General features: G+C 43.8%; 2 protein-coding genes across 2 annotated transcripts; both read right to left on the bottom strand.

Annotated features, from left to right (window-relative positions):
* Positions 1–7,708: 7,708 nt before the first annotated feature.
* On the bottom strand, positions 7,709–8,263 carry LOC121853930 (pollen-specific leucine-rich repeat extensin-like protein 3). The gene has a single exon (XM_042348332.1). It carries the CDS (start codon positions 8,261–8,263, stop codon positions 7,709–7,711), a length of 555 nt encoding a protein of 184 aa, XP_042204266.1.
* A 95-nt stretch (positions 8,264–8,358) lies between these two features.
* Positions 8,359–10,048, bottom strand: LOC121853929 (extensin-like). Its single transcript, XM_042348330.1, has 2 exons — positions 9,539–10,048; positions 8,359–9,216 (listed from the first exon to the last, which is right to left on the bottom strand). Exons 1-2 carry the CDS (start codon positions 10,046–10,048, stop codon positions 8,359–8,361), a joined length of 1,368 nt encoding a protein of 455 aa, XP_042204264.1.
* Positions 10,049–26,281: the final 16,233 nt, after the last annotated feature.

Here is a 26,281-nt window from a genome sequence, read left to right as displayed (position 1 = left end):
TACAAAAACTCTACAGGTGTTTGTGTTCGCTCCTGTAGTTAGAAATGAGTACCCAGAACATGAACATGTACACTCGGAAACCATAATCTCTAGCCCGCCTGGGTCGGTACTGGAGGTTGGAACAGTGTCCTTTCTGGACGGAGGCCCACTCAAACTATCACAAGGCAACACACCCACGAACACACACAGTCATAGTACGACTGTATAGATGACATTATGTATAAATATTGTATATGGCATTTTATACTCTGCATTATCTTCATTATATATGAACACGAAGAAAAAATACCATAGGTTGTAGTTAGGAAAGTATGAATGGAAATAAACACTTCCAAACCACCCAGTGACTCCACACAACGTTTGTGCGTGTGTGTCAGACCACGATGCTTCCCATCATTCGCATAACTATATGAAAAATCGTGTTTAATTTAACTACATATTTCAAAAACCTTGAATTACATGTGGATCAGTCACTCCTCATTTGACATACTTATAGTGTAATACTTTGACCATCCCACCTGGGCACATGGAGGCCCACGGTAACTCTCACGGGGCAACATACGCACGAACACACAAGTTATGATATGAACGCTTCCAGGCTTCACTATCATTATCATGTTATGTTCATCGTGCTCTGTATCTTAGTAACTAGTCATAGTATCAATACATGACAGTGTTATTAGTATAACATTGTAACTTTTACCCTACAGTTATTGTTGTAAATCATGGACAGGAAGGATACATAAATTGTAATATCAAGTGTATGGTTCGCTCAAAGCCACCCCAAGTCAGACAACGCGTCACACAAAGTTACACTGTGTGTGTGTGTGTGTGTGCTCCGTAACATTAGGCCTCACCCTTAGTAGGTAAGATGTTTCATAAAGAGGTTTCTCCCATTCGTCATTGTGAGCATCGTCCCAGAGCACATTGTTTCCATCAAAACCATGGTTCATCCTTATTTCCCTTCTTCCGTGTAACTATATCCATATGGCTAAGTGCTTGCTTTTCATTTCATTATAATCACCAAAATAATGTGGATCAGTTACTCGTTATTTAACACATACATGCACTTAGAGCATCAAGATTGTTTTGTAGGAATGACTATTGGTTAATTGAAACCCCCAAAATATTTTTCACATTTATTATGCATAAACATTGTAAACATATCTATGTGATTATTGTAGTATATAACATATATTTAATGTCTGGATAGATTACCAAGAGTTATGCACATTAATGCATAGATTTTGTAAACATATTTATGCTAAGTGACGTAAACCCACATAGTAAAATACCTGGACAAATTCCCGAGAGTTAGGAAACGAAGTCTATGTGGCCCCATCGAGGCTACACCAGAGAGCTAACTCCCCCGCCACCCCCTACAAGGCACCGTCATGGGCAGAGATTTAATTCTTGACTACAGGTTAATACCGTGTCCAACCTCCATCTGCTGCTATAACTTCATGCAATCTGGTGGGCATGGAATCTACCAGATTGCTACTGATGTTCGGCCTCCTCTTTATTCCATCCCACACATTATGTGCGTGTCTCCTCACTGCCTCACTTGTTTCCTCCTCAACATCCCATTCAACAACCATATGCGCCCATAGATTATCTATTGGATTACAATCGGCTCCTTTAGGGGGCCAGTCCAATGGAATAATCAGCGGGTGCGCCTCAAACCAACGCTTGACTACCTGACTTGTATGTATTGGACTGCGATCTTGCACCATACATATACAGTAGGCTGTGGGTCTGGGATGGCATATTAGTTGCTGGGAGGATGGTTAGCAGTCTTGTTGAACTGGCAGGTAGACAAAATAGAAAACTCACAGCCAAACTGTAAGAAAATCCATGGACAATGAGACATTAGTAAAATATACTAGGTCATTTTAGGGCTTGCACTCACATTATATCCAGACCTATTGGTCCTTGCGAGGCTGTTTGGTTATGCTATGCTAACTAGTTTGCTGGGGTGAGGGAGTGTGTGTATATATATATATATATATATATATATATATATATATATATATATATATATATATATATATATATATATATATATATATATATATATATATATATATATATATGCTGATAACCACAAGAAGGAAAGAAGAAAACACGAAGTTCAAGCGCTCATTAATTCATTTCTGAAGATGTTTCCTTGTTGTTATCAGCTATACCTAGATCACGCGCACATACAGTGATTTACTTTGCATATATATATATATATATATATATATATATATATATATATATATATATATATATATATATATATATATATATATATATATATTTGCTGATTACCACAAGGAAGTAAGAAAACACGAAATTCCCAAGCGCTTTCGTGTAATTCACATCTTCAGGGGTGAGTACAGACTAAGGAGAAGTACAAAACAAGGTGTATATATACAGAGGAGGGTGAGATCAGGTCCACAATGGTCAGGTATTAGGTAATGACCCTACTAATCTTTAAATAGCAAAGCAACGGTCGGTAGTCAGGTCAGAGGGTAAGGTGACCCAACCTTCTCACCTGGTTACAAATCTTCTTAATTACAAAATTGTCCAGTTTGTACATGCCATTACTCAAATTCATGTTGAATGCTTCGGTATATTTAATGAGACTAGATTCTATGATGTTCCTACTATCAATTGAGTTACAAGGTAATATTGAGGAGGCATTATCCCAGCCAATGCAATGCTTGTTATCCCTCAAATGAACAAACAGAGCATTGGATTCCTGGCCTGTCCTAACACTATATTTATGTTGTTTAAGTCTAGTTACAAGATCTTTACCTGTCTGGCCTAAGTAAAACATATTACATTCCTTGCAAGGAACTTTTTAAATGCAACCAATTGTGTTGTTGGGGGAGTTCTTGATTAACATTTGTTTAACAGTGCATGAGTTTTTAAATGCCACATTGACGTTCCAGATTTTTAGTTGTAAAGGAATTTGACTACCGATCGTTGCGGTGCTATTTAAAGATTAGTAGGGTCATTCCCTAATACCTGACCATTGTGGACCTGATCTCACCCTCCTCTGTATATATACACCTTGTTTTGTACTTTTCCTTAGTCTGTACTCACCCCTGAAGATGTGAATTACACGAAAGCGCTTGGGAACTTCGTGTTTTCCTCCTTGCTTGTGGTTATCAGCACATACCTGGATCACGCGCAACTTGCTATATATATATATATATATATATATATATATATATATATATATATATATATATATATATATATATATATATATATATATATATATATATATATATATATATGTATATATATATATATATAAATATATATATATATATAATTTAACTCTACTCAACAAATGCAAGGGTGTTGCCCCGTGAGAGTTACCTTGGGCCTCCATGTGCCCAGGTGGGATGGTCATGTAATTTAAGGTTTTTGAAATATGTAGTTAAATTAAACACGATTTTTCATATAGTTACGCGAATGATTGGAAAAAGATATAGATGGGGTGTGGTGGAATCATCGTGGTCTGGCCTCAAGCGCTGTAAACGACATGTGGATTCACTGGGTGGTTTGGAAGTGTTTATTTCCATTCATACTTTCGTAACTACAACCTACAGTATGGTAATTTTTTCTTCGTGTTCATATATAATGAAGATAATGCAGTGTATAAAATGCCATATACAATATTTATACATAATATCATCTATACAACCGTACTATGACTATGTTGTTCATGCCTGTGTTGCCTCGTGATAGTTAGAGTGGGCCCCCGTCCAGAAAGGACACTGTACTAACCTCCAGCACCGACCCAGGTGGGCTAGAGAATATGGTTTCCGAGTGTACATTCACAAGTGTATTTTTGTAACTTGGTGGAAATCTACCTGACTGTTGTATGGTCTGTTCGCTGATACCGATCGTCGTGAAATTACCGGAGACTGATCGGACAGCTAGTAATAATTCGACGACACCTGGCCCCTGGTAACCAGTTGTCTTATGTGAGTTTCTTACTCCCGTCATAACAAATGGATTTGTTCACACGATCGAGGTGTCTGGCAGACTGTGCCATGCGGCGTGTGTGTGGGGGAGGCATTTCGTCTGTGCGCACCATTACATTCAATTTAGGTTGAAATAATTATTAAAGAGATACTTAATTAGAAGTCATAGCTGAGAGGGTTCCTGGTAGGAGAGAGGGTTAGTCTTGGTTCCAGACAGCAGGGCGGTGGGAGGGAAGTGCTAAGTCAATTTTTCCTCTCATTCCTACCTATCATCACTGTCATGTTATATTGGCAAGCCTTTAGTATAATCAAGTGCCGCATTTGAGGTATTAACTTTACATATTACAGGGTACTTAAGAAATTTTAAAGAGAACAGAAAACACTACATGGACTCTCTCCCCCTGACTGACGGACGCACACACACACACACTACATCATCAGACCCCTCATACACCATCTGTGAGGGAACTACTACATCATCAGGCCCCTCGTAACACCATCTGTGAGGGAATTACTACACCACATCAGGCCCCTCATACACCATCTGTGATGGAATTACTACATCATCAGGCCCCTCATACACCATCTGTGAGGGAACTACTACATCATCAGGCCCCTTATAACACCACCTGTGAGGGAACTAGTACTTCACGTGATGCCCCTCATAACGCCATCAGTGAGGGAGTTACTACACTACGTGTCTGCTGTTCAACACCTCAGCTCACATGATCTACGTGTGTAAACATTAATCTGTATGTTCACTGTATGTTCCTTCACCTTTCTCTAATGAAGGCTTTTGTTAAACCACCAATGTATGTAATAAGTCATTTATGTCCAATGTATATTTTCAGCCTTCGGGCTGCAAACTTTTTCAATAAACCGTTTATTATTATTATTATTATTATTATTATTATTATTATTATTATTATTACAGTTTAAGCATTGCTTGGTTTCGGTGTGTGCTCTAGTTGGCCTTGGCTCTACGTTCCAATTTAAAAAATTGGTTCGAGTACACTACTGTATGTTATATCCAGTCCAGTGCCCCTCCTTATCAATGACTTGGCGCAAACGACGCAGCTCAAAAGACACCATGTTACAGGAGCTGCCATGCACAGGCCAACGTGCCTATTGCAGACTCCTTATTTTCTTATGTTCTTAAGTAAACCACATAAATTATACGGTCCCCTTCTCAATGCCTCCGGTCCTGCCAGGGTATGCTGCCGGAGTTGCCGCCTGGTCCTCTCCTGCTGTGGCTCCCACGAATTAACCATGTTAGCCTATACAGTCTCGATGGGGTTCAGATCACAGGCTTTACTCAACCACTCCAGCAACTGGATGTGGTCTCTGTGTTCAGTGAACCACTGCGTCACTGTTGACGGTGTGGATAAATTGAGATAAAATGAAACAGGAGATAAAATCATTTGTCATGCAGTTCATATTATTATAAATATTATTCTATAACAATATAAATCGTATTATAAAAATGATTCATAGCATTTCATGTATTTGGGAAATATAACAAAACTTTACCTGCATGAAAATTATGTGCTCAGGGTAGGGTAGAGTGTATGCTCGGATTGTTGGCAGCACGATCACCTCTTAAAAAAATTCCAAATATTGCTCTGTGGTGAATCTTTCATTTATCTCCACCAACTCTCCCACACTGTTGAGGATGATCCAGCCCCACATGTTTACAGCCACAAGGCTTCTAGATAAACATGCTGCCTGTCGTAACGGGTGTTATCAGGTCTCCACCAGTGAAGACGGCCGTAGTTGGTAGAGCTGAAAGTTTTTTCATCAGAGAAAATAACTCTTGCCCAGATGTCCAGGTCCTTCCCCACATCCTGCTTAGGGAACTGTAGTCTCCCATCCCGGCGTTGTTTTTCGACCTTTCCTTGACAGCAAGGACCCACTGGAGTCTCAATTCCATGGAGTCGTCCTTAACTGCCCTAGCGAAGACCTGAAACTGCAGCTGCTCCGTTGTTACCACCGCTTTGGTGAAAGTATGGTTACCAATGTCTGCCACAATCCAAGCTTCGTCTGCTGCTCTGGTCAGTCTAGGGTTCGAGGCCGTCCAGATCTGGGAAAATCTGTTAAATTACCAGACTTTTCAAACCGTTATAACCAACACCATGCTTTCGATCTCGAGACTCCCATCTGCCTTGCGATCTCACTGATACTTAAACCCGTTGGGCGATATCGTGGTGTTGGTCTCCCATGGTTGTAATTAGTGGAATGACCGAGCGGTTGCTGTATGACCATTGACCACGTTATAACCTCGGATAAGTTAAAGGTTGTCTTGAATGAGTTGAACTGTCCCGAGAATCGTCACTTCCATATTACAATAAACTATCATGTGCAATATTGTGAGATTGGCGTCATTAATAACATCAATAAAAGCAATAGGATACGGATAATATACTAACCGCCACTCCCTTTCGGCTACCAGTCTCCATTATGAACCTCTCTACTACGACTATAGTGCTTTATATAATATCTGTCCTCCTGGCAATCGCATAAGAGAAATCCTATCATCGAAAAGTGGTGACGTTTAAAATGGAGGAGCACATAGACTTGCTATAGAATGGATCAAGTGTCTAGCAGACAGAATAATTATGTGTTCCTGTTTTTCCTCAATTTCTTTTATTGTTTTTTGTTAATAGAGAGTTTGCAATATATAATTTCTTTCTCCCAAGACAATATTTTATATTCCTGACATCATACTTATGTAATATGAGATGAGACTGTAGTACTTTACTACAAACATTGCATGTCCTTTATACACGGTTGTTTTACATGGATACAAGTATTACATAATTACATAAACCCCCAAAATAATTGTGATACAAAATTATTAAAACTCGAAAATATGGTGAGGTAGACATGAAAGATCGAGGTATTGTATGTAAGCTATTGACTGACAGTGGCCAATATCACTGATAATGTTATGTTAAAAGGAATACAGTATAATATACAGCCTTTACCATTTTACCATAGATCATCGATAAATTGTGTAGTTCATAGAGGATATACACACAGAGACGCCATATAACGGATTGTTCACATAATCGGGGTTTCTAGCATACGCATGTGTGTTCGTGCGTGTGTGTATCTCCGACGTGCCACTTAACCAGGTTAGTCAAAACTGCCTGACACAGGACTTTTGTCCGGGACTGTACAATACATTCACTCAATCTACATCATATTTCTCATTGAACATACTGTATATATTTTCTGGTCGTTTCCATTACTATTATTCACTCCCTCCCACTTCCTCTTTCTTTTTCTCTCTTCTCTTTATAATTTCATCTCTTTCTTCCTACCTCGTCATGACACACATCCTATCTTCTTTCCTCCTCCTGTACCTACTTCTCATTCTCCTCCTCCAGTTTTCCTCCTCCTACCCCTCCTTCTTCCTGTGATGTAAATCCGACTTCCTCTTATTTTTCCTCCACCTTCGTCCATTTCTACTCTTCCTCCTTCCCGTCTCATTTTCATCCCCTAGTTCCTTCTCCTCTACTTTTCATCTCTCTCCCTTCCCCTTTTTAGATCCCTCTTATAACCTCCTCCCTTCTCTTTTTCCTCCTCCTCGCCACACCTCCCCACACCACAGTCGAAAAAATAAAACTTTACTGTAGCCTGAAGGTGGTGCCTGGTGTCTAGGAGTTACCAGTTGGTGGGTGGGGGCTGGTAGCTGCCAGTTGGTGGGTGGGGGCATGTAGCTACCAGTTGGTTGGTGGGGGCAGGTAGCTGGCAGTTGGTGGGTGGCGACTAGCAGCTGTTAGTTGGTGGGTGGCAGCTGGCAGTTGGTGGGTGGGGGCTGGTGACTGGCAGTTGGTGGGTAGCGACTGGCAGCTGTTGGTGGATGGCAACTGGCAGCTGGCAGTTGGTGGGTGGCGGCTGGTAGCTGGCAGTTGGTGGGTGGAGTCTGGTAGCTGGTGATTAGTGGCTGACGTCTGGTAGCTGGCAGTGGTGGCTGGCGTCTTGTAGCTGGCAGTTGTGGCTGGTGACCGGTAGCTGGCAGTGGTGGCTGGCGGCTGGTAGCTGGCGGTTGGTGGCCAGCTGGTGCTTGTAGCTGGCGATTGCTGATTGGTAGCTGGCAGTCTGGTTCTGTGCTGGCGATTGGTGGCTGGCGGCTGGTAGCTGCGGTTGGTGGTAGCATCTGGTAGCTGTAGTGGTTGCTGGCGTCTGGTTCTAGCGTGGTAGCTGGTGGTGATGGCTGCCAGTGGCTGGCGTCTGGTAGCTGACAGTCGTGGCTGGCGTCTGATAGCTAGCATTGGTGACTGGTGTCTGGTTGCTGTCAAAGGTGGCTAGCTTTTGGTATCTGGCAGGAGTAGCTGGTGCCTGGTAGATGGCGATTAGAGGCTAGCGTCTAGTAGGTGGCGATTAGTTGGGGCGTCTTGTAGCTAGTGTGGTAGCTGGCGTCTGGTAGCTGGTAATTAGAGGCTGGCGTCTGGTAGTTGGTAATGGAGGCTGGCGTCTGGTACCTGGCATTGGTGGCTGGCGTCTGGTAGCTGGCACAAACGGAAGGCTTCTGGTAACTGGTGGTTGTGGCAAGCGTCTGGTAGTTGGCAGTGGTGGCTAGTGTTTGGTAGCTGGCAGTGATGGCTGGCGTCTGGTAATAGTCAGAGGTGGCTGGCGTCTGGTAGCTGATGATTAGTGGCTGGTTTCTGGTAGCTGGTAGAGGTGGACGGCGTTTGGTAACTGGAAGTGATTGCTGGGGTCTGGTAGCTGGCGGCTGGTGGCTAGCATCTGGTAGCTGGCAATGGTGGCTGACGTATGGTAGCTTGCAGTGGTGGCTGGCAGTGGTGGCTGGCGGCTGGTTACTGGAGTCTTGTGGCGGGTAGCTGGTGGCTGGTAGCTGGTAGTTGGCAATTGGTGGCTGGCTACTGGTAACTGGCTGTTGGTGGCTGGCGTCTGGTGGTTGGTAGCTGGCGGTAGGTGGCAGGCGTCTGGTGGCTGGTGGCAGGCGGTTAGTGGCTGGTAGCTGGCTGTTGGTGGTTGGCGTCGGATGGCTGGTAGCTGGCGGTTGGTGGCAGGTGTCTGGTAGTTGGTAGCAGGCGGTTAGTGGTTGATGTCTGTAGCTGGCGGTTGGTGGCTGGCGTCTAATGGCTAGTATCTGGCGGTTGGTAGCTGGCGTCTGTTGGCTGGTAGCTTGCGGTTGGTAGTTAGTGTCTGGTGGTTGGTAGCTGGCAGTGGTGGCTGGCGTCTGGTAGATGGTGGCTGATAACTGTTAGTTGCCAATTGGTGGCTGGTAGCTAGTTGGCAATTGGTGGCTGGCATCTGGTAGCTGGTGCTTGGTAGCTGGCGATTGGTTGCTGGCGTTTGGTGGCTGGTAGCTGGCGGTTGATGGCTGGCGTCTGGTAGCTGTTGCTTGGTGGCTGGCGTCTGGTGGTTGGCAGTTGGTGGCTGTCGTTAGTAGCTGCCGGTTGGTGGCAGGTGTCTGGTTTCTGGTGTTTGGTGGCAGGTGTCTGGTAGCTGGCGATTAGAGGCTTGCGTCTGGTAGCTGGCAGTGGTGGCTGGCGTCTGGTAGATGGCGATTAGAGGCTGGCGTCTGGTAGTTGGCAGTTGGTGGCTGGCTTCTGGTAGCTGGCGGTTGGTGGCTGGCTTCTGGTAGCTGGCGGTTGGTGGCTGGCGTCTGATGGCTGGGCAGCTGGTAATTGACGTCTGGTAGCTAGTGGTTGGTGGCAGGCGTCTGGTGGCTGGTAGCTGGTTGATGGCGTCTGGTAGCTAGTGGTTGGTGGCTGTTGTCTGGTGGCTGCTGTCTGGTAGCTGGTAGTTGGCGTCTGGTGGCTGACCTCTGGTAGCTGGCGCTGGCTGACAGATGGCGATTGGCTGGCGTGGTGGGCTGGCGCTGGCGTCTGGTAGCTGACGGTTGGTGCCTGGCGTCTGGTAGCTGTCTGTTGGTGACTAGAGTATTGCAGCTGGCAGTTCATGACTGGCAGCTCATAGCTGGCGACTGGTAGTTGAAAGCTGGTGGCTGGTGGCTGGTAGCTAATAGCTGGTGGCTGGTAGCTGGTGGCTGGTGGCTGATGACTGGTAGCTGGTGGCTGATAGCTCATAGCTGGCGGCTGGGAATTGACGGCTGGTGGTTGGTGGCTGGTGGCTGGTGGCTGGTGGCTGGTAGCTGGTGGCTGGTGGCTGGTGGCTGGTGGCTGGTAGCTGGCTGTTGGTGGCTAGTGTATTGCAGCTGGCAGTTGGTGACTGGCGGCTCATAGTTGGCGACTGGTAGTTGATGGCTGGTGGCTGATTGATGGTGGCTGGTGGCCGGTGGCTGGCAGCTGGTGGCTGGTAGCTGGTGGTTGGTAGCTTATGGCTGGTGGCTGGTAGTTGACGGCTGGTGGCTGGTAGCTGGTGGATAACGGCAGCAAAAAAAAGAGGAACCAATACTATTCCCAACCCGGTACCCTTACGCCCATCCCCACTCTCTCCCACCCTTTCCACATCTAATACCCACCCACGGCGGAAACATGGCGCCCAAATTCTCCTCAATTAAATTCTGTAAATCGGAAAATAGAGACGTAACTCACCTAATACCCGACAGGAACTAATGAAATCAACCAGGAATTCAGGTGCATTATTCTCGGTAATGAGTCGCCGGGACGCGCTAATACCTGACGTAACTTTGGTCGATCATCCGAGGTTGCCTATTAACGTATTTTGGTGGGTTTTCTGACTGTCTTATTACGTCCCGCCTCGCCAAGAACCCGTAGTTTTACAGAGAGATGGGGGGTGGAGTGTTCCTCGTGTGTGTGTGTGTGTGTGTGTGTGTTTTATTATAGTATATCTTTGTCTGTAGGGGGGTTGTCGGTGGGAGAATGAATTATTGTTAATGCGCTGAGGCTTTTTATACAAAACACACACACACACACTACTACTACTACTTTACTGTCACTCGGAATCGAGTATGACTATCATCCACCTTTGATACAATGATATGAGTTATTAGGGATGTCACCTAGGTTGGTGAGTTTTGAGGTAACTAAAAAGACCGAAACGAGAACCGCAGCGTCGTTCACATTCGTTGCACATGTGGAGGGCTCCATTTTTTTTTTACGGGATTAGCCCACCGGGCACAGGTCACTGACCCACATCAGGGCCTGGGGGCGAATAATAATAATAATAATAATAATAATAATAATAATAATAATAATAATAATAATAATAATAATAATAATAATAATAATAATAATAATAATAATAATAATAATAATAATAATAATAATAATAATAATAATAATAATAATAATAATAATGATAATAATAATAATAATAAGAATAATAATTCAGAAAAGTAAAATTTAAAATAAAAAATACAAAAATAAAAATAATAAAATAATATTGATAGTATTAATAACAAAGAACCATAAAGAAATACAAAAATGATAAAAAAGATCAAGAGTGAGAAACAATATAAAGTATGTATATTATGTTGTCAATGGTAAGAGAAACAATTGAGACCCTGCAATTGGGTATAAATGAGGCAGAAAGTCAGATGAGCAACCTGGGACTTGGTCACAATTTTCGTGATGCAATATGGCAGCAGGGTCTACCATTAGACAATACATTATGCTTCCAATATCTTCCCAGGAGGTAGTACCTCCCTGTTTGATAGCTGCCTACTATCTGGAGGGGCTGTGGCAGCGTCTTTCCGACGTTGGCGTTTGTCTGCCTCGCTTTGTAGTCGGGCTAACTCGAAAGTATTGACGCCTTCCCGTGTGGTGCTCCTCCAAACGTTACGATGTGGAGTTTTCGATTCCCAGGTGAGGGGGTCGATTTGGCACTTTTTCAGATTATCTGAAGACTGTCCTTATACCTTTTCAGTTGCCCACCGGTTTTAGGTTTACTATTCGTTAGGTGACTGTAAAGTAGCTGCTTTGGCAGTGTACTGTCTTCCATGCGGGAATCCTGGCCAGTCCAGCCTTGTTGTTCATGGATAATGATAGCCTCGATGCTCCTACAGTTGGTGTCAGCAAGAATACTGGCTTTTGTTCTCTTGTCTTCCCAGTGAATTCGGAGGATGGAACGTTGGTGAAAGTTATAAAGTGCCTTGAGGTGCCTTCTGTATGTGACCCATGTCTCACTGCCATATAGCAGGGTGGGGAGGACCACTGTTCGATATACGTGCAGCTTTGTAGATAATTTCAGATCTCTACAGCTGAAGACACGATTTCGGAGTCTGCCAAAGGCTTGAGATGCACATCTGATCCGATGCTGAATCTCTTCAGCGTTGTCTGCGGTGGTGGACAGGTGAGAACCGAGATACAGAAAGTTGGCAACATTAGAGAGGGTAGTACCGTTAAGCTGGATGGAGGGTGATGGTGTGTCTGAACCAAGGGCAGGTTAAAAGAGAATTTGAGTCTTACGTACATTGACTTTAAAGCAGAAGTGTACATACGCGTCTGCGTAGGTATTCAGGATCTCCTGTAGGTAGTGTTTAGTGTTCAGAGGTCGTCTGAATACTGAAGTTCAGTAAATGAAGCTGTCGACACCTTAGTTCTTGCCTGGAGTCATCTTATGGTGAAAAGACCCCCCTTCACCCAGTACTGGATGTTCACCCTGCTGGCTAAATTGGCACTGGCACGAGTGAGGAAGGCAGCCAAGAAGATGGAAAAGAGAGTTGATGCCAGCACACACCTTTGTTTAACCTCTGTTTAGATGGGGAAGAACTCTGACTGGGTGCCAATGTCAAGGACACTGCGTTTCATGCCATCATGAAGTTGCCTCACAATGGTGATGAATTTTGATGGGCACCCAAAACGGCTGAGGGCTTCCCTGTTGACAGAGTCGAGAGCTTTGGTTAGGTCGATGAAGCCATGTACAGGTCACGACGCTTTTTTCTGCACTTTTTCTGTATCTGGCAGGCGGCAAAGATCATGTCAGTGGTGCCACGTGATGGTCTAAAACCACATTGATATTCTGGGAGAAAGTTTTCCGCCTCAGGAAGAAATCTGTTTAAGAGGACTCGGGCGATAATCTTGCCAGCTACGGAGAGCAACGAGATTCCACGTTAGTTGCCACAGTCTGACCGGTCTCCCTTGTTCTTATAAATATTGACAATGAAGGCGTCTTTAAGAGCTACAGGGATTTACTCCTTTTCCCATATATTGTCCAGGAGAGAGTGGAGACTGCTGGTAAGCAGAGGTCCTCCTGCTTTACACACCTTGGCTGGGATTCCATCAGGCCCTGAAGCTTTGTTATTTTTCATCTGTTTGATGGCAGTAGCTACCTCATCCAGGGATGGAGGATAGCTGAGTTGGGTCAGCTCTGGATGATGAGGGACCTGCTGGTTAGTCAGGACATCCACATCTGTTTCCGTTAAGCAATGCATGGTAGTGCTCTTTCCAGCGCTGAAGGAGGCCTTCTTCATCTTTAATTATAAAGTTACCATCAGATGAGTGAGGGGAGCTGCGCCACGAGTGACTGGCCCATTAAATGTTTTAGTGGAAATGAAAAAATCCCGCATCTTGTGCGAATGTGCAAGTTTTTGTGCTTCACATGCTTTATTTTTAAGCCAGTCCTTCTTTACATTGCGAAGATCCTGCTGGGCTGCCACTTTCTTCTTGCGGAAGGTATCAGCCTTTGTCCGAGACTGAGGGTTGTTCTGCCAGTCAGTAGAGGGCGGCACGTTTATCATCGATGAGTACTTTGAATGCCGGGTCATTTTCATCAAACCAGTCCTGGTGTATTCCTTTGATCTGGCCGAGGGTCTCTCTGCAGGTTTTTGTCTTAACAGTATTAAGAGTATCCCATTCGGCACTGGGATTCACGTTGATTGCTCTTGGGTTGCTTATAAGCCCATGTTCGAGCAGCTCTCTGAAAGCATGTGCTACTGCTGGGTTCTCCAGACACTTAGTATTAAAACCTCTTCTGTAGGCTTACTGCCTTCGCCGTTTTGGGGCAACGTGAAGTGAGAGCTTGGATCTGACAAGTTGAGGACATCTCGGCGATCTCTTTCTCTGACAATGATGTAGTCAATGTGATGCCAGTGTTTGGGTCATGGGTGTGGCCACAATCCCTTGAACTTGTCGGCCTGCCTAAATAAGGTATTGGTGATAGTTTTGTTGTTTGTAGCACACTTGCTGAGGGGAGTAGGCAGTTGGGATTACACTTGCCTATTCCATTTTTCCCTACATTTCCCTGTCAAATGTTAGCATGTCTGCCAAATCTGGCATTGAAGTCGCCAAGGAGCACAACCTTGTTTTCTCTGGGGTTAGAGGTTAGCACTCTGTCGAGGACGGCATAAAAGGCTTCCTTGATGTCATCCTCTGCATCCTGTGTTGGGGTGTATTCACCTATGAAGAAGGCATGACGAAAGTAATTCAGTGTGACTCGAAGCGTCATGACACGCTCATTGATCCATAGTCATTTCAGTTAGCCTGTGTAGGACGCGTTGGCGGATGGCAAAGCCAACTCCATAAATGCGGTGTCTCTCTGCATCAGGCTTACCCTTCCAGAAGAAGGTGTAGCCAGACCACCGTTCTGTGAGTTGGCCCTCATTTGAGAGCCGGGACTCACTGATGTCTGCTATGTCGGTGTTATACCTGGCCAGCTCTTTTGCCACAAGGACAGTTCTTGTTTCAGGATGCGCATTTGTACCAGTATCCAGAAGGTTCCAGACATTAGATGCAGCGACCATAGGAGGTTGTATGGTTTGTTTTTGTTTGGATCTGTGATATTGGTTGTGTTTTCGACCGCATAAGGATGACCTTACTGGGTGCGGTTGCCCAGTCAGGTTGGGGTTTTAGGCATACTATGTTTAGGGCACCTTTCCTAGCCCCCTTCCGATGTGGGGTGAGCAGAGTGGCTCCTCGAAAGGGCTGCTCAGCCGCACATACAGGACAAAATTGCACTGCTGCCTAGATCTCTTCCTGTCCCCTTCGCCACTCGTCCGTCTCCATAGGACTTTTGGGGGTATCGGGGGTTTTGATAATGATGATGAGAGATATGATGAGCTGGGTGATGGCTGCGCGTGATTTGATTTATGTGGTGAGGCAGGAGCGCAGGCTGCAACCACACATCTTGGTTGTCCCTTTTCCTGATCCAGTGGTGAAAGTCTTGCAAAGATTGGGAGAGGGAGAGTCGCATTGGACTGCCGATAGCCCATTTTGTTGGGTTTCGCCTTAGTAGCCTGTCCATCTGGCATTGCCTTCGTCCGCCGGTGTAGTCATTGGGTTTCCATGGTGGTCACCTCTTCCGCCTATACTGCCGTTGGGGGTCTTGTTGGAGCTTTCTAAGCTTGTCTGCCTGATGCGGGGCTCCACCGCAGAATTTTCGTTCGGGGTTTACTACCGTAGCCTTATACCTGCCAAAGTTAATCTGCAAGACAGCGGGGCAGTGATTGGTAGACGCCAGGATGTGTCCACATGCCAGTGAGCCTAGGAGCCATCCCTCTGGGGCCCACTGCTACTCCGAGATCCCCTGCAGATCTAGCCTGGGCTCACGAGTCACCCAGTTACCGTGCGTTGCCACGAGTAGGCACAGCAGGATTCTTGATGTTGAAAAGGCTGTGTACTGGCAGGGAAGACTAAAGTATTTGTTTCCCTGTTCGCCACGACGACTAACCAGCGGAGGCAGCTGAAAGCGAGAGGGAGCAAGTAGTGTTTGCATCTTAACACTAACACAATGCTGCTATCTAGACGTATTTCACCACCCTGTCTGTGGCTGCAAACACACACACACACACACACACACACACACACACACACACCCTTTGCACTTTTCTGCCACAATTACCTCAGTTCCCTTGAGCCTCACTCTCACCTCTCCCACGACCTCTCCCTCCGTCCCACACCCTCAATTGTCTCTTTCCATTATTGCCTTCTTCCCTCTTCTCCATTCCCCTCCTTCTCTCACTGTTCTCCATTCTCTATCATCTGTCACTGTTCGCCATTCTTTTTCTTTTCTCACTGTTCTCCATTCTCTTCCTTCTCTCACTGTTCTCCATTCTCTTCCTTCTCTCACTGATCTCCATTCTCCTCCTTCTCTCACTGTTCTCCATTCTCTTCATTCTCTCACTGATCTCCATTCTCCTCCTTCTCTCACTGTTCTCCATTCCCCTCCTTCTCTCACTGTTCTCCATTCTCTTCCTTCTCTCACTGTTCTCCTTTCTCTTCCTTCTCTCACTGATCTCCATTCTCCTCCTTCTCTCACTGTTCTCCATTCTCTTCCTTCTCTCACTGATCTCCATTCTCCTCCTTCTCTCACTGTTCTCCATTCCCCTCCTTCTCTCACTGTTCTCCATTCTCTTCCTTCTCTCACTGTTCTCCTTTCTCTTCCTTCTCTCACTGTTCTCTATTCTCCTCATTCTCTGGCTGTTGGCTTGGGTTCGACCATTCCAAGTCTTTTTAGCGTAACTTCAATTGATTTTTTATCTTCGTATGTGAGTATGTTTCTTTCTATCCTGGTTCTTATCTTGTTGCTTTGTGACCGTCCGTGGGTATTATTGCCCTGACTTTTGCATTTTCTCTCTCTCTCTCTCTCTCTCTCTCTCTCTCTCTCTCTCTCTCTCTCTCTCTCTCTCTCTCTCTCTCTCTCTCTCTCTCTCTCTCTCTCTCCAATACGTTGTTCATATGTTTTTGCTGGGTTTTGTTTATCTCTTTACTTATATTTATATATTTATATCTATCTACATTTTCTATTTCTCCGTTTATTTTCATGCATGCGCTGTTTTATCCCTTTCTCATTTTCTTTATCTTTCTCTTTTTTCTCTCCTTTTATCCGTCTCCATCATGTTCATCTTTTCTTCTCTGTGACAATATTTTTTCTGTCATCTCTCTTATCCTTTCTTTTTCTCTTATTATCTTCTCTCTCTTTTTTACCCATTTACCACTGTTCACAACCATGTCTTTGTGTCTCTTTGTCTCTATCTCTATTTTCTTCTACGTTCGGTCGTGCATAGTTTATATGTATTCGTTTCTCTCTTCTTTCTTCCATCTAATCATTCTTCTGTTTCCTATTTTTCACAATTCTCATCAAGCATTCTCTCTCTCTCTCTCTCTCTCTCTCTCTCTCTCTCATTTTACCAAGTTGCTATTGCTTTCTTCTTTCCTATCTATTATTATCCCTCTTTGTCTCTCCCCCTTCATCGGGATCCACCAATAAGCAGGAACAGTCAGCGAGAGACACACAGAGAGCCAAAGCGAGAAAGATTTGTGTTATGGTTGTCGTTTGCTGTGACCCAGAATCTCTACATACATACATACATACATACATACATACATACATACATACATACATACATACATACATACATACATATTAAGAGACTTTGTTACGTCTACATATTAACACACATGCACTGTACATAGCCAGGTCGTGTAGGACATCGTTTCTAATGAGGGAGACTATACTGTAGCTCCCCTCCCTTCTTCCTCTACTACCCGCTCCTCATTCCCCCATGCTACCCCTCTTACCCACTCCTCTTCCACCTCCTACCCCTGCTACTCCCTCCTCTCTCTCCTCCTACCCCTCTTATCCCCCCTCTCCCTCCTCCTGACCATTTTACCCCAACTGCTACCCCCTCCCTACTTCTACCTCTCCTACCCCTCTTCCCCCTCCCCAAATGTAGATCATCTCCCACCAGTATCACAGCCACGCCGGTGAACGGAAATAAAGTCACAGTGTATATGAAGGAATTGCACGTAGGTTAGGTTAGGTTAGGTTTTTTCCGTGCCTTTTTTCTGTGACTTTTTTCCTTGTGAATTTTTTCCTGGATTCGCCATGCCACCCTGTTTTATGCGTTACCTACCAGTGGCGTCACGACCACTTTCTCCTTCACTGGAGGACTAGCAGGCAGGGGACGTCCTCCTCTTATGCGCTACTTGATGACTGTGGACGCTGTCTACCCATCTTGGTGGACACGTTGCCTCTGTTCTACCCCTGCACGCTCCCTGTTCTTCCCTTATATCTCCTCTATTCTTCGCTTGGGCTTCCCCTGTTCTTCCCATGTACCTTCCTGTTCGTCTCTTAGTCTTCTCCTGCTCCTCACCTGCATTATTCCCTTTCTCTGTTTCTTTCCTAGTATTCCCCTGTTTCTTTCATCTTCTTCCCCACTTTATTCCCGCTTCTTCCTTGCATTTTTTCTTCCCTATTCCTTCTCTAGTCTTTCTTTGCACCTCCCCTGGCATTAGGGTCACGTCTCCCTCATACCCCCCAGGACCAGGCAGAGGGACTTTTTCCTCGTATATTGGTGTAAGAGCGAGCTCGATATCCGCCTCCTGCGGCCCAGACGCCGGGGAGAGTCACATACTGTAAAACTTTTAGTGATAATCTCCAGCCAAGGTCCGCTCACTCTCAGGCGGCTGGTGCAGAGGGAGGGCCGCAGGGAGGGAGGGTCAGGGGGTCAGAGGTCACTGCAGTGCTGGGAGGGAAGTATTAAAGGTCATCATGGAAGGACACGCTTTATCTTGGGTGGTTCAGGGGGTCTTCATGGTACTAGGAAGATATCGGTTCATTATGAAAGGTCACTCTTCATCATAGGGGGACAAAGGTCGCCATGGTACCGGAGGGGTGGTTCAGGTCAGGAGAAAGAGGCCCTGATATGAACAAGTGTTGCCATAAATACGGGAGAGAAAACTGATCATTCTCATCATCTTCAGGTGTTGAGGTGGTGGTGTTTCTCTTAAGGAGCTGTGATGCTGACACCTTGGGAGGGTATTATCACTACCAAGGGAGTGTAAAGATACAACCCTCATGTGAGGAGAACTTCAGTACTGTGTTGATGACGACCAGTAGAGAAGTAGGTGGATGGTCAGAGTTTAAACAGTTGTAACAGTTGTAACAGTTTATTTAGCCAGAAAAATACAGATACAGAGTGGATAATAATAACAATATTAACATGGCTGAGCCAGTTGAGAACCTGAGCTCTATTTGAGGCACCTGATATATACTATACATTTATCTCAAGGAAGTATTATGTAACATTTAGTATCATCTGGAATAGTACAATAGCATGGTAGTAATAAGTACATCTCATAGTGTTACCACGGTTATCACTTCAATATTTATTTATTTTATTTTTTATTTATTTATAATTATTTTTTGTATTTATACATACATATACACATACCTATACATATATACATATATATATATATATATATATATATATATATATATATATATATATATATATATATATATATATATATATATATATATATATATATATATACACATAAGAGCCCGCACCGATAGATATAAGAACAGCACCATCCCATCTATTGTTAAAATAATAAACAACTCCTGATTTATGTACTGTACAGCCCTGTAAATGTATCCAGTGCATATTATATCATTATGTCTAAATCAAATGTAAGTCTGTATATTTTCAGCCACCAGCTGCAACTCTATTAATAATCCGTTTATATATTATATATTATATATTATATATTATATATTATATATTATTATTATTATTATATATTACATACTATACACATATACATATAAATTAGAGTGGAATGAAAAAACATAAGTATAATGGGGGAGCAGTACAACCTGGGTTGTGCAGTAATAAGGTTGAACAAGAGGACAGAGCTTTCAGGATTATGTCTAGTTGGCAATTATGTGTATTGCAATGGTAATTACTTATTTATTTACATGAATAATTTCCGATAAAACAGATTTGGTGGTACAATAAAAGCAGGTACTGTAAATATAGTAAGTGTTACAAGAAATATTAGTACTTCGACAATAGATATTTTTTTAGACATGATTTAAAGGAAGGGAGCGTAGTCTTTGCTCGGATGGGTGGGGGTAAGTGGTTCCATACCTTCACACCATGATATTTTATGGAAGTCTGGGACTGAGAGGAGCGCATGGGGGGTGGTCTTAGTAGCTCTGGGTGCCTTAAGTTGTATCTCTGATTATTCCGGAACTGGAAGTAATTATTGTCAAGCAAGTGATTGATAGATTTGTAAACAAAGAGGGCACAGCAGTAAGTGTTAATATCTTCGAATTTAAAAAATTTGAATATAGCAAATTTTTCGCTTCTGTGATCTGTTTTTTTCAAGTGCAGTAACCAGAGATTGTGTTTTTGAAGAGCCAGAGGCCCCCCATAGTGTGTGACAGTGTATCAGGTGTTGGTAAACAAGATCATGATAGATTTCTTTCATTGCTGTGAGAGTGAGTGACTGTCAAGTGTGATACATGATACCGCACTGTTTATTGATTTTACTGTGTATGGCTTGTATGTGGTTTCTCCAGTTAAGTTTCTCATCAACAATAACTCCAAGGAATTTGGTATTTTGTTCGCGTTTAAGGACTATATTACCAAGGTACAGGGGGTTCAAGTCTGGAGGTAAGTTTTTTCGTCTGTGAAAGATCGTGTAGTGGGTTTTCTCAAGATTTAGGGTCAGTTTATTACGTATTACCCAGGTCCCGACTTTAGTTAATTCAGTGTTCATATTTCTCATCAAGGAATGGAGGTCTGATTTGCTGGTATAGAGATTACTATCGTCTGCAAATAAGTTGTATTTTATGAGTGGGCTGGCATGGACTATGTCGTTTATGTACAACAAAAACAGTACTGGACCGAGAATTGAACCTTGGGGGACTCCATACAAGATAGGCGAGGAGTCAGATTGGTGGTAATTATAACAGACATACTGCATCCTGTTGGACAGATATGAGGGAAACCAATTGTAAAGTTCTGTTATAGAGATGAACTTATCAGATAGGAGTTCAGGTTCTGTTTGAGGGGTAAACCTATGAGATAGTGGCTCAGGTTCTGTTGTAGGGGTGAACCTTTGAGACAGTGGTTCAGGTTCTGTTGGAGGGGTAAATCTTAGTCTCGCTGTAATATTGAAATAAGAACATAAGAACATAAGAAAATAAGGTGTCTGCAATAGGCCGGTTGGCCTGTGCATGGCAGCTCCTGTCGAGAGTTACTAACTCTCTCTATCATCCATGAATCTATCTAGCCTCCTTTTGAAACTTTCCAGAGTTCCCGCACCTACTACAAAGTTGCTAAGCTTGTTCCACTCGTCCACCACCCTATTTGTGAACCAGTTTCTTCCTATCTCCCTCCTAAACCTAAACTTATCCAACTTGAATCCGTTGCTCCGAGTCCTATCCTGCTCGGATATTATAAGAACTTTATCTATATCCCCTTTATTGATTCATTTCACCCACTTAAATACTTCTATCATATCTCCCCACACTCTTCGTCTTTCTAGGGAATGCAAGTTAAGTTTCTTTAACCTATCCTGATATGGAAGGTTTTTAAGTCCCGGAATCATTTTTGTCATTTTTCGCTGCACCGACTCTAGTGAATTTATATCCATTCTATAATAGGGGCACCAGAACTGAACCGCATAGTCGAGGTGCTTCCTGACTAGCACAAGATATAGTTGCAATAAGACCTCTGCACTCTTGTTACTTACACTTCTAGATATAAAACCCAATACTCTGTTTGCCTTATTTCTAACATTAACGCACTGTTTTCTAGGCCGTAGGTCCGGGCTTACAAGTACCCCTAGGTCTCTTTCACAAGTCGACTTCTCTAGGTTGATGTTGTTAAGGCTGTATACATTATAAGTATTTGTTCGTCCAATATTAAGTACGCTGCACTTGCTGGTGTTGAATTTCATTTGCCATTTTTCAGACCACCGCTGCAGTTTATTTAGATCCTCCTGTAATGCATTTGCATCCTGCCCTGAATTAATTTGCCGCCCTATTTTGGTGTTATCCGCAAACTTGCTTATGTCACTGATGATCCCAGTATCTAGATCGTTTATGTAGATTATGAACAAGAGTGGGCCGAGTACTGACCCCTGGGGAACCCCACTGGTTACACGGCCCCACTCAGATTTAACACCATCTACGCTGACCCTCTGCGTTCTATCGGTGAGCCATGATTTTATCCAATTTAAAACTTTCCCCTCGATACCATGAGCCTTAATTTTTCTCAGAAGCCTCTGATGCGGTACTCTGTAAAATGCTTTGCTAAAGTCTAAGTAAATAACATCGTAATTTTCGTCATTATCTACTACCTCAAAGACTTTCCTAAAAAACGTTAGCAGATTTGTTAGACAAGATTTTCCCTTTGTAAACCCATGTTGAGAGTCGTAGATTAATTTGCTTTTCTCTAGATGCGATCGGATGTTATCTGCTATAATTGATTCAAGAAATTTCCCCACTACTGACGTCAAACTGATCGGCCGGTAATTTGACGCTGATGCTCTGTCTCCCTTTTTGAATATGGGTACTACATTTGCCTGTTTCCACAAGTCCGGCACAACTCCAGTGTCTAATGATTTTGTAAATAAGTTTACGAGGGGTCCGCTAATCTGTTCCCTACACTCTTTCAAGACTCGAGGGAAAATTTCATCCGGCCCTGGGGATTTTGTTTTCTTTAGTTTATTTATCTTCTTAAGAACATACTGGGAGAGAGAAAAATTAGTGAAGTTAATATTGATTTACGAACTTCAATTCGTACGGAGGGATGCAGAGGCCGAGTGGATACAGAAGGTTACTTGCCTCCTGTCCTGATGACTATTGGTCGAAATGCTATACCGACACCACCCAACTGTGATGAGATACTTCCCTTTACAGTTGGGGAAGTGGAGGCGGTCAAGCGCAGTGTTGGCCAGACTGCTTCCTTGTGTATTCAGTAAAGTCTGAAATGCCCTTAACGGTGTACTACAAACAAACTCTGTATATAACTTCTTGTGTTTACTCATGCGCTTCCTCTGACTAATATCTTGTTTTAAAAAGTTATTTTTAAGATTTTAGTTGTACTGACACATAAACAATAATTACACCACAGTCTCATTGCTATGTAATGAATACTAAATGAACGTACGACTTATGTTAAGAAGGTGAAGGTAAACAGCGAAACAATAAGTACAGGTATCAGAGCTCCAGAAACCCACATATGATATGAATGTCGTGAAAATTAAATTACATGAATAACGAGGAAGGAGAATGAAATCACGACTTTTTACAACTTTTATTCAACTCTTGTCGTTTCAGAAAATTGGAGTCGTTGAGATTTACTGCCACGGGTAGATTAAGTTCTTTTGAAGTCTTTACTTACACGAACATTAATATTTAAATCTAACAGAGGCGGGGACTTACATCTTAAGGTAGTCATAGTGTGTACGTATAGGGGGTGTATACACGGTCATGTACATATAGCAGCGAGTGGAGAGACGGTCATGTGTACGTATAGCGCAGTGTAGGGAGAGGGGCGGTCAAATGTACAGTAGCTAAAACAACTATCTGTGCATACTTTGTGGGAAACAATATGAGACCATGGACGATACATATCGGTATATGAGGGCTGTCACTGGTCAGACGTAAAATTTCGGAGCATATCTACCCCCACCTGCACAAATAGTTGTAGAATACGTATAGCGGCGTGTACAGCGACGGTCATGTGTACGTATAGAGACGTGTTCAGCGACGGTCATGTGATACATATAGCGGCGTGTGGAGAGAAAATCATGTGTACGTATAGCGGCGTGTAGGGAGAGAGAGAAAGACGGTCTATGAATGTAAAGTATAGCGGCGGGTGGCGATACGGTCATGTGTACGCATAGCGGCGAGCAGGGAGAGAGAGAGACGGCCATTAGTACGTATAGCGGGATGTAGGGAGATGTAATGGGGGGATTTAGAGGTAGAAAGTATAGATAGAATATTTAGTTGTAGGATGTAAAGAGAGGAAGTTTGGTAGCGTGGCCGGTTAGTTATTTACACTTGTATATAGTGCGTTCTTAGGAGACATCTTTTCAAACGCCAACTCTAGGTACAGCTATTTATTATTCACTCAATGACACAGACAAATTAATAGAACATTATATCGAAGTTACTAGAACATTATATTTACGTTACTAGACACTGACTCTCGGACATAAACATGGAATGAATACACTTCCCACCGTAAGTAACTCACCCTATGGATAGCTCTGATAAAGACTCACGTGTGACCTGAGGGAGGCCTAGCAGGTGCTGCTGGAGACGCGGTGTGGGGAGGGAAGTCTCCCTCCCCACCTCGACGAGTGACGAGCGTGACTGCGTCTTCCATCTATAGTGTTGTGAAAGTCGTCTGAATATGAATGAGTGAATGAATGACGCGGGGAAAGGGCTGCAGGGCCTTTATATTGGAGGAGAGCCGGCAGATGACCTCTCCCAATTAACACTAAGGTGGGTGTGTCTTGGCATGGTGTGGTTGTAGGTCATATCACCTGGTTAACTCAAGTACTCTGTGGCCGGGGTCAGGTCTCCTGGGTCACTGTAGGGTGTGTCAACTTATGGGTGTACCTCTGCTCATCTACTTACTGTTATATGTGTTGTATTTCTCTGGGCTGTAAGCTGTGGTCTGATAAACAATCATTACAGAGAGAGAGAAAGACGGTCTATGTATGTAAAGTATAGCGGCATGTGGCGAGACGGTAATGTGTACGTATAACAGCGTGTAGGGAGAAAAAGATGGCCATTATACGTATAGCGGGATGTAGGGAGAGAGAGAAAGGCGGTCTACGTATGTAAAGTATAGCGGCTTGTAAAGAGAGACGGCCATGTGTACGATTAGGACGTGAGAGAGAGAGAGAGAGAGAGAGAGAGTAAAAAACCTGTTGGCGCTACAGCGAGGGGGAAGGAGGACTCAGCTGTAGGAGTTATATATATATTTACATTACCGTGAAATAGCCTCTGCGTCCTGTTCCGCCTGCTGCGACTCACGACCAGATTCAGAGTTTATTCAGCAGCATCAAGTACCGCTACTCTTATTCTCATGTGGTGCAGGTACATTAATTTTCATGGGGTACAGGTACAGTAATCCTCATGGGGTACAGGTACAGTAATTCTCATGTGGTACAGGTACATTAATCCTCATGTGGTACAGGTACAGTAATTCTCAAGTAGTGCAGGTATAGTAATTCCCAAGTGGTACAGGTACAGTAATCCTCATGTGGTACAGTTTCAGTAATCCTCAAGTGTTATAGGTATAATAATCCTTACGTGTTATAGTATAGTAATCCTCATGTGGTACAGGTACAGTAATTTTCATGTGGTACAGGTACAGTAATCCTCATGTGGTACAGGTACAGTAATCCTCTTGTGTTGACGACATCATTAAGAGTGTGTGGTCATGGATATCAGCATAAGGAAGGTCCTAGTTATAAAGTGAAGGCAGGATCCATAAGACTGACGGCCCATTAGAGGTAGATAGGATACAGCACACTGAAAAGTTAGTCTCGGTACACAGCTGGGTCCACTGACAGTGTCTCGGGAGAGAACCAAAGACCCCTTAGTACAGGAGAGACGAGAGCTGTATCCACTCATCCGATGTCTTCCATAGTTATGAAGTACAGTTAAGAAAATTTCCTTCGGATAGTTTATGGTTTAAATTGTACCTAAAACTTACTACGCATAGTAGTGGACCATGGAAGAATTGGAGAGGGCCAAGGAAGAAATAGAGAGGGCCACGATGGAGAACCTGAAATTAAAAGAAGAGATGGCGAGGTTAAAAGGGGAGGCGGGACAGGGAAAGCCAGTGTCTGACGAAAACTCAAGCGAGTGGAAGGTTGTGAGGAGAGGGAAGACCAAGCTGGTGATGAAAAAACACACCAAGGACACGTCAACAACGACATCAGCAGCTAAGTGTACCAACTCGTTCAGTCCCTTGATAGACGAATTGGACGTTAGTACAGTCAGGGACAAGGCTGACAAGGAAGGTATAAGAACTTTAATTGTTGGTGACTCACAGGTAAGGTACTTGGCCAGGGCTTTTTGTGGTAAAAACAAAAATATGATGAGGGTGTGTTTGCCAGGAGCTGGGGTGGGAGATATAATTAACAGGATGGAAAATATCTTGTCTGGTAATGGGAACAAACCCATTATCTGCCTCAGTGCAGGAGGCAATGATATTGGCCAGTGTAGGAGCGGGGAGCTTCTTGATAAGTTCAAGGCAGCTATAGATCGTATTAGGGCTAAGGGAGGGATCCCTATCATATGCTGTGTCCTGCCTAGAAAGAGAGTTGGCAGTGAATGGTTGTCAAAGGCAGTTGGTGTCAACGACCGTCTTGACAGATATTGCAAGTCAATATCAGTCCCATTCATTGACAACTGGGACAACTTCTATGGCAGAAGGGACCTTTATGCTATGGATGCGGTGCACCTGTCTCGGGATGGGGTGGCAACCCTGGCTGAGACTCTAGAGGGGGCAGTTCAAAGGATATCAAAGTCTTTAAACTGCTAGGGGAACATATGGGCACGGGGTGGGGGAGACTGCAGTGGGAGCGGGTAAACAAAGTGAAAGATTACAGGGAAATAGTGTTAGGAATGAT

Source organism: Homarus americanus, unplaced genomic scaffold (assembly GCF_018991925.1).
Source record: "Homarus americanus isolate GMGI-L3 unplaced genomic scaffold, GMGI_Hamer_2.0 scaffold18703, whole genome shotgun sequence".
NCBI classification, from domain to species: domain Eukaryota; kingdom Metazoa; phylum Arthropoda; class Malacostraca; order Decapoda; family Nephropidae; genus Homarus; species Homarus americanus.
This window is presented reverse-complemented; position numbering and strand designations above follow the sequence as displayed.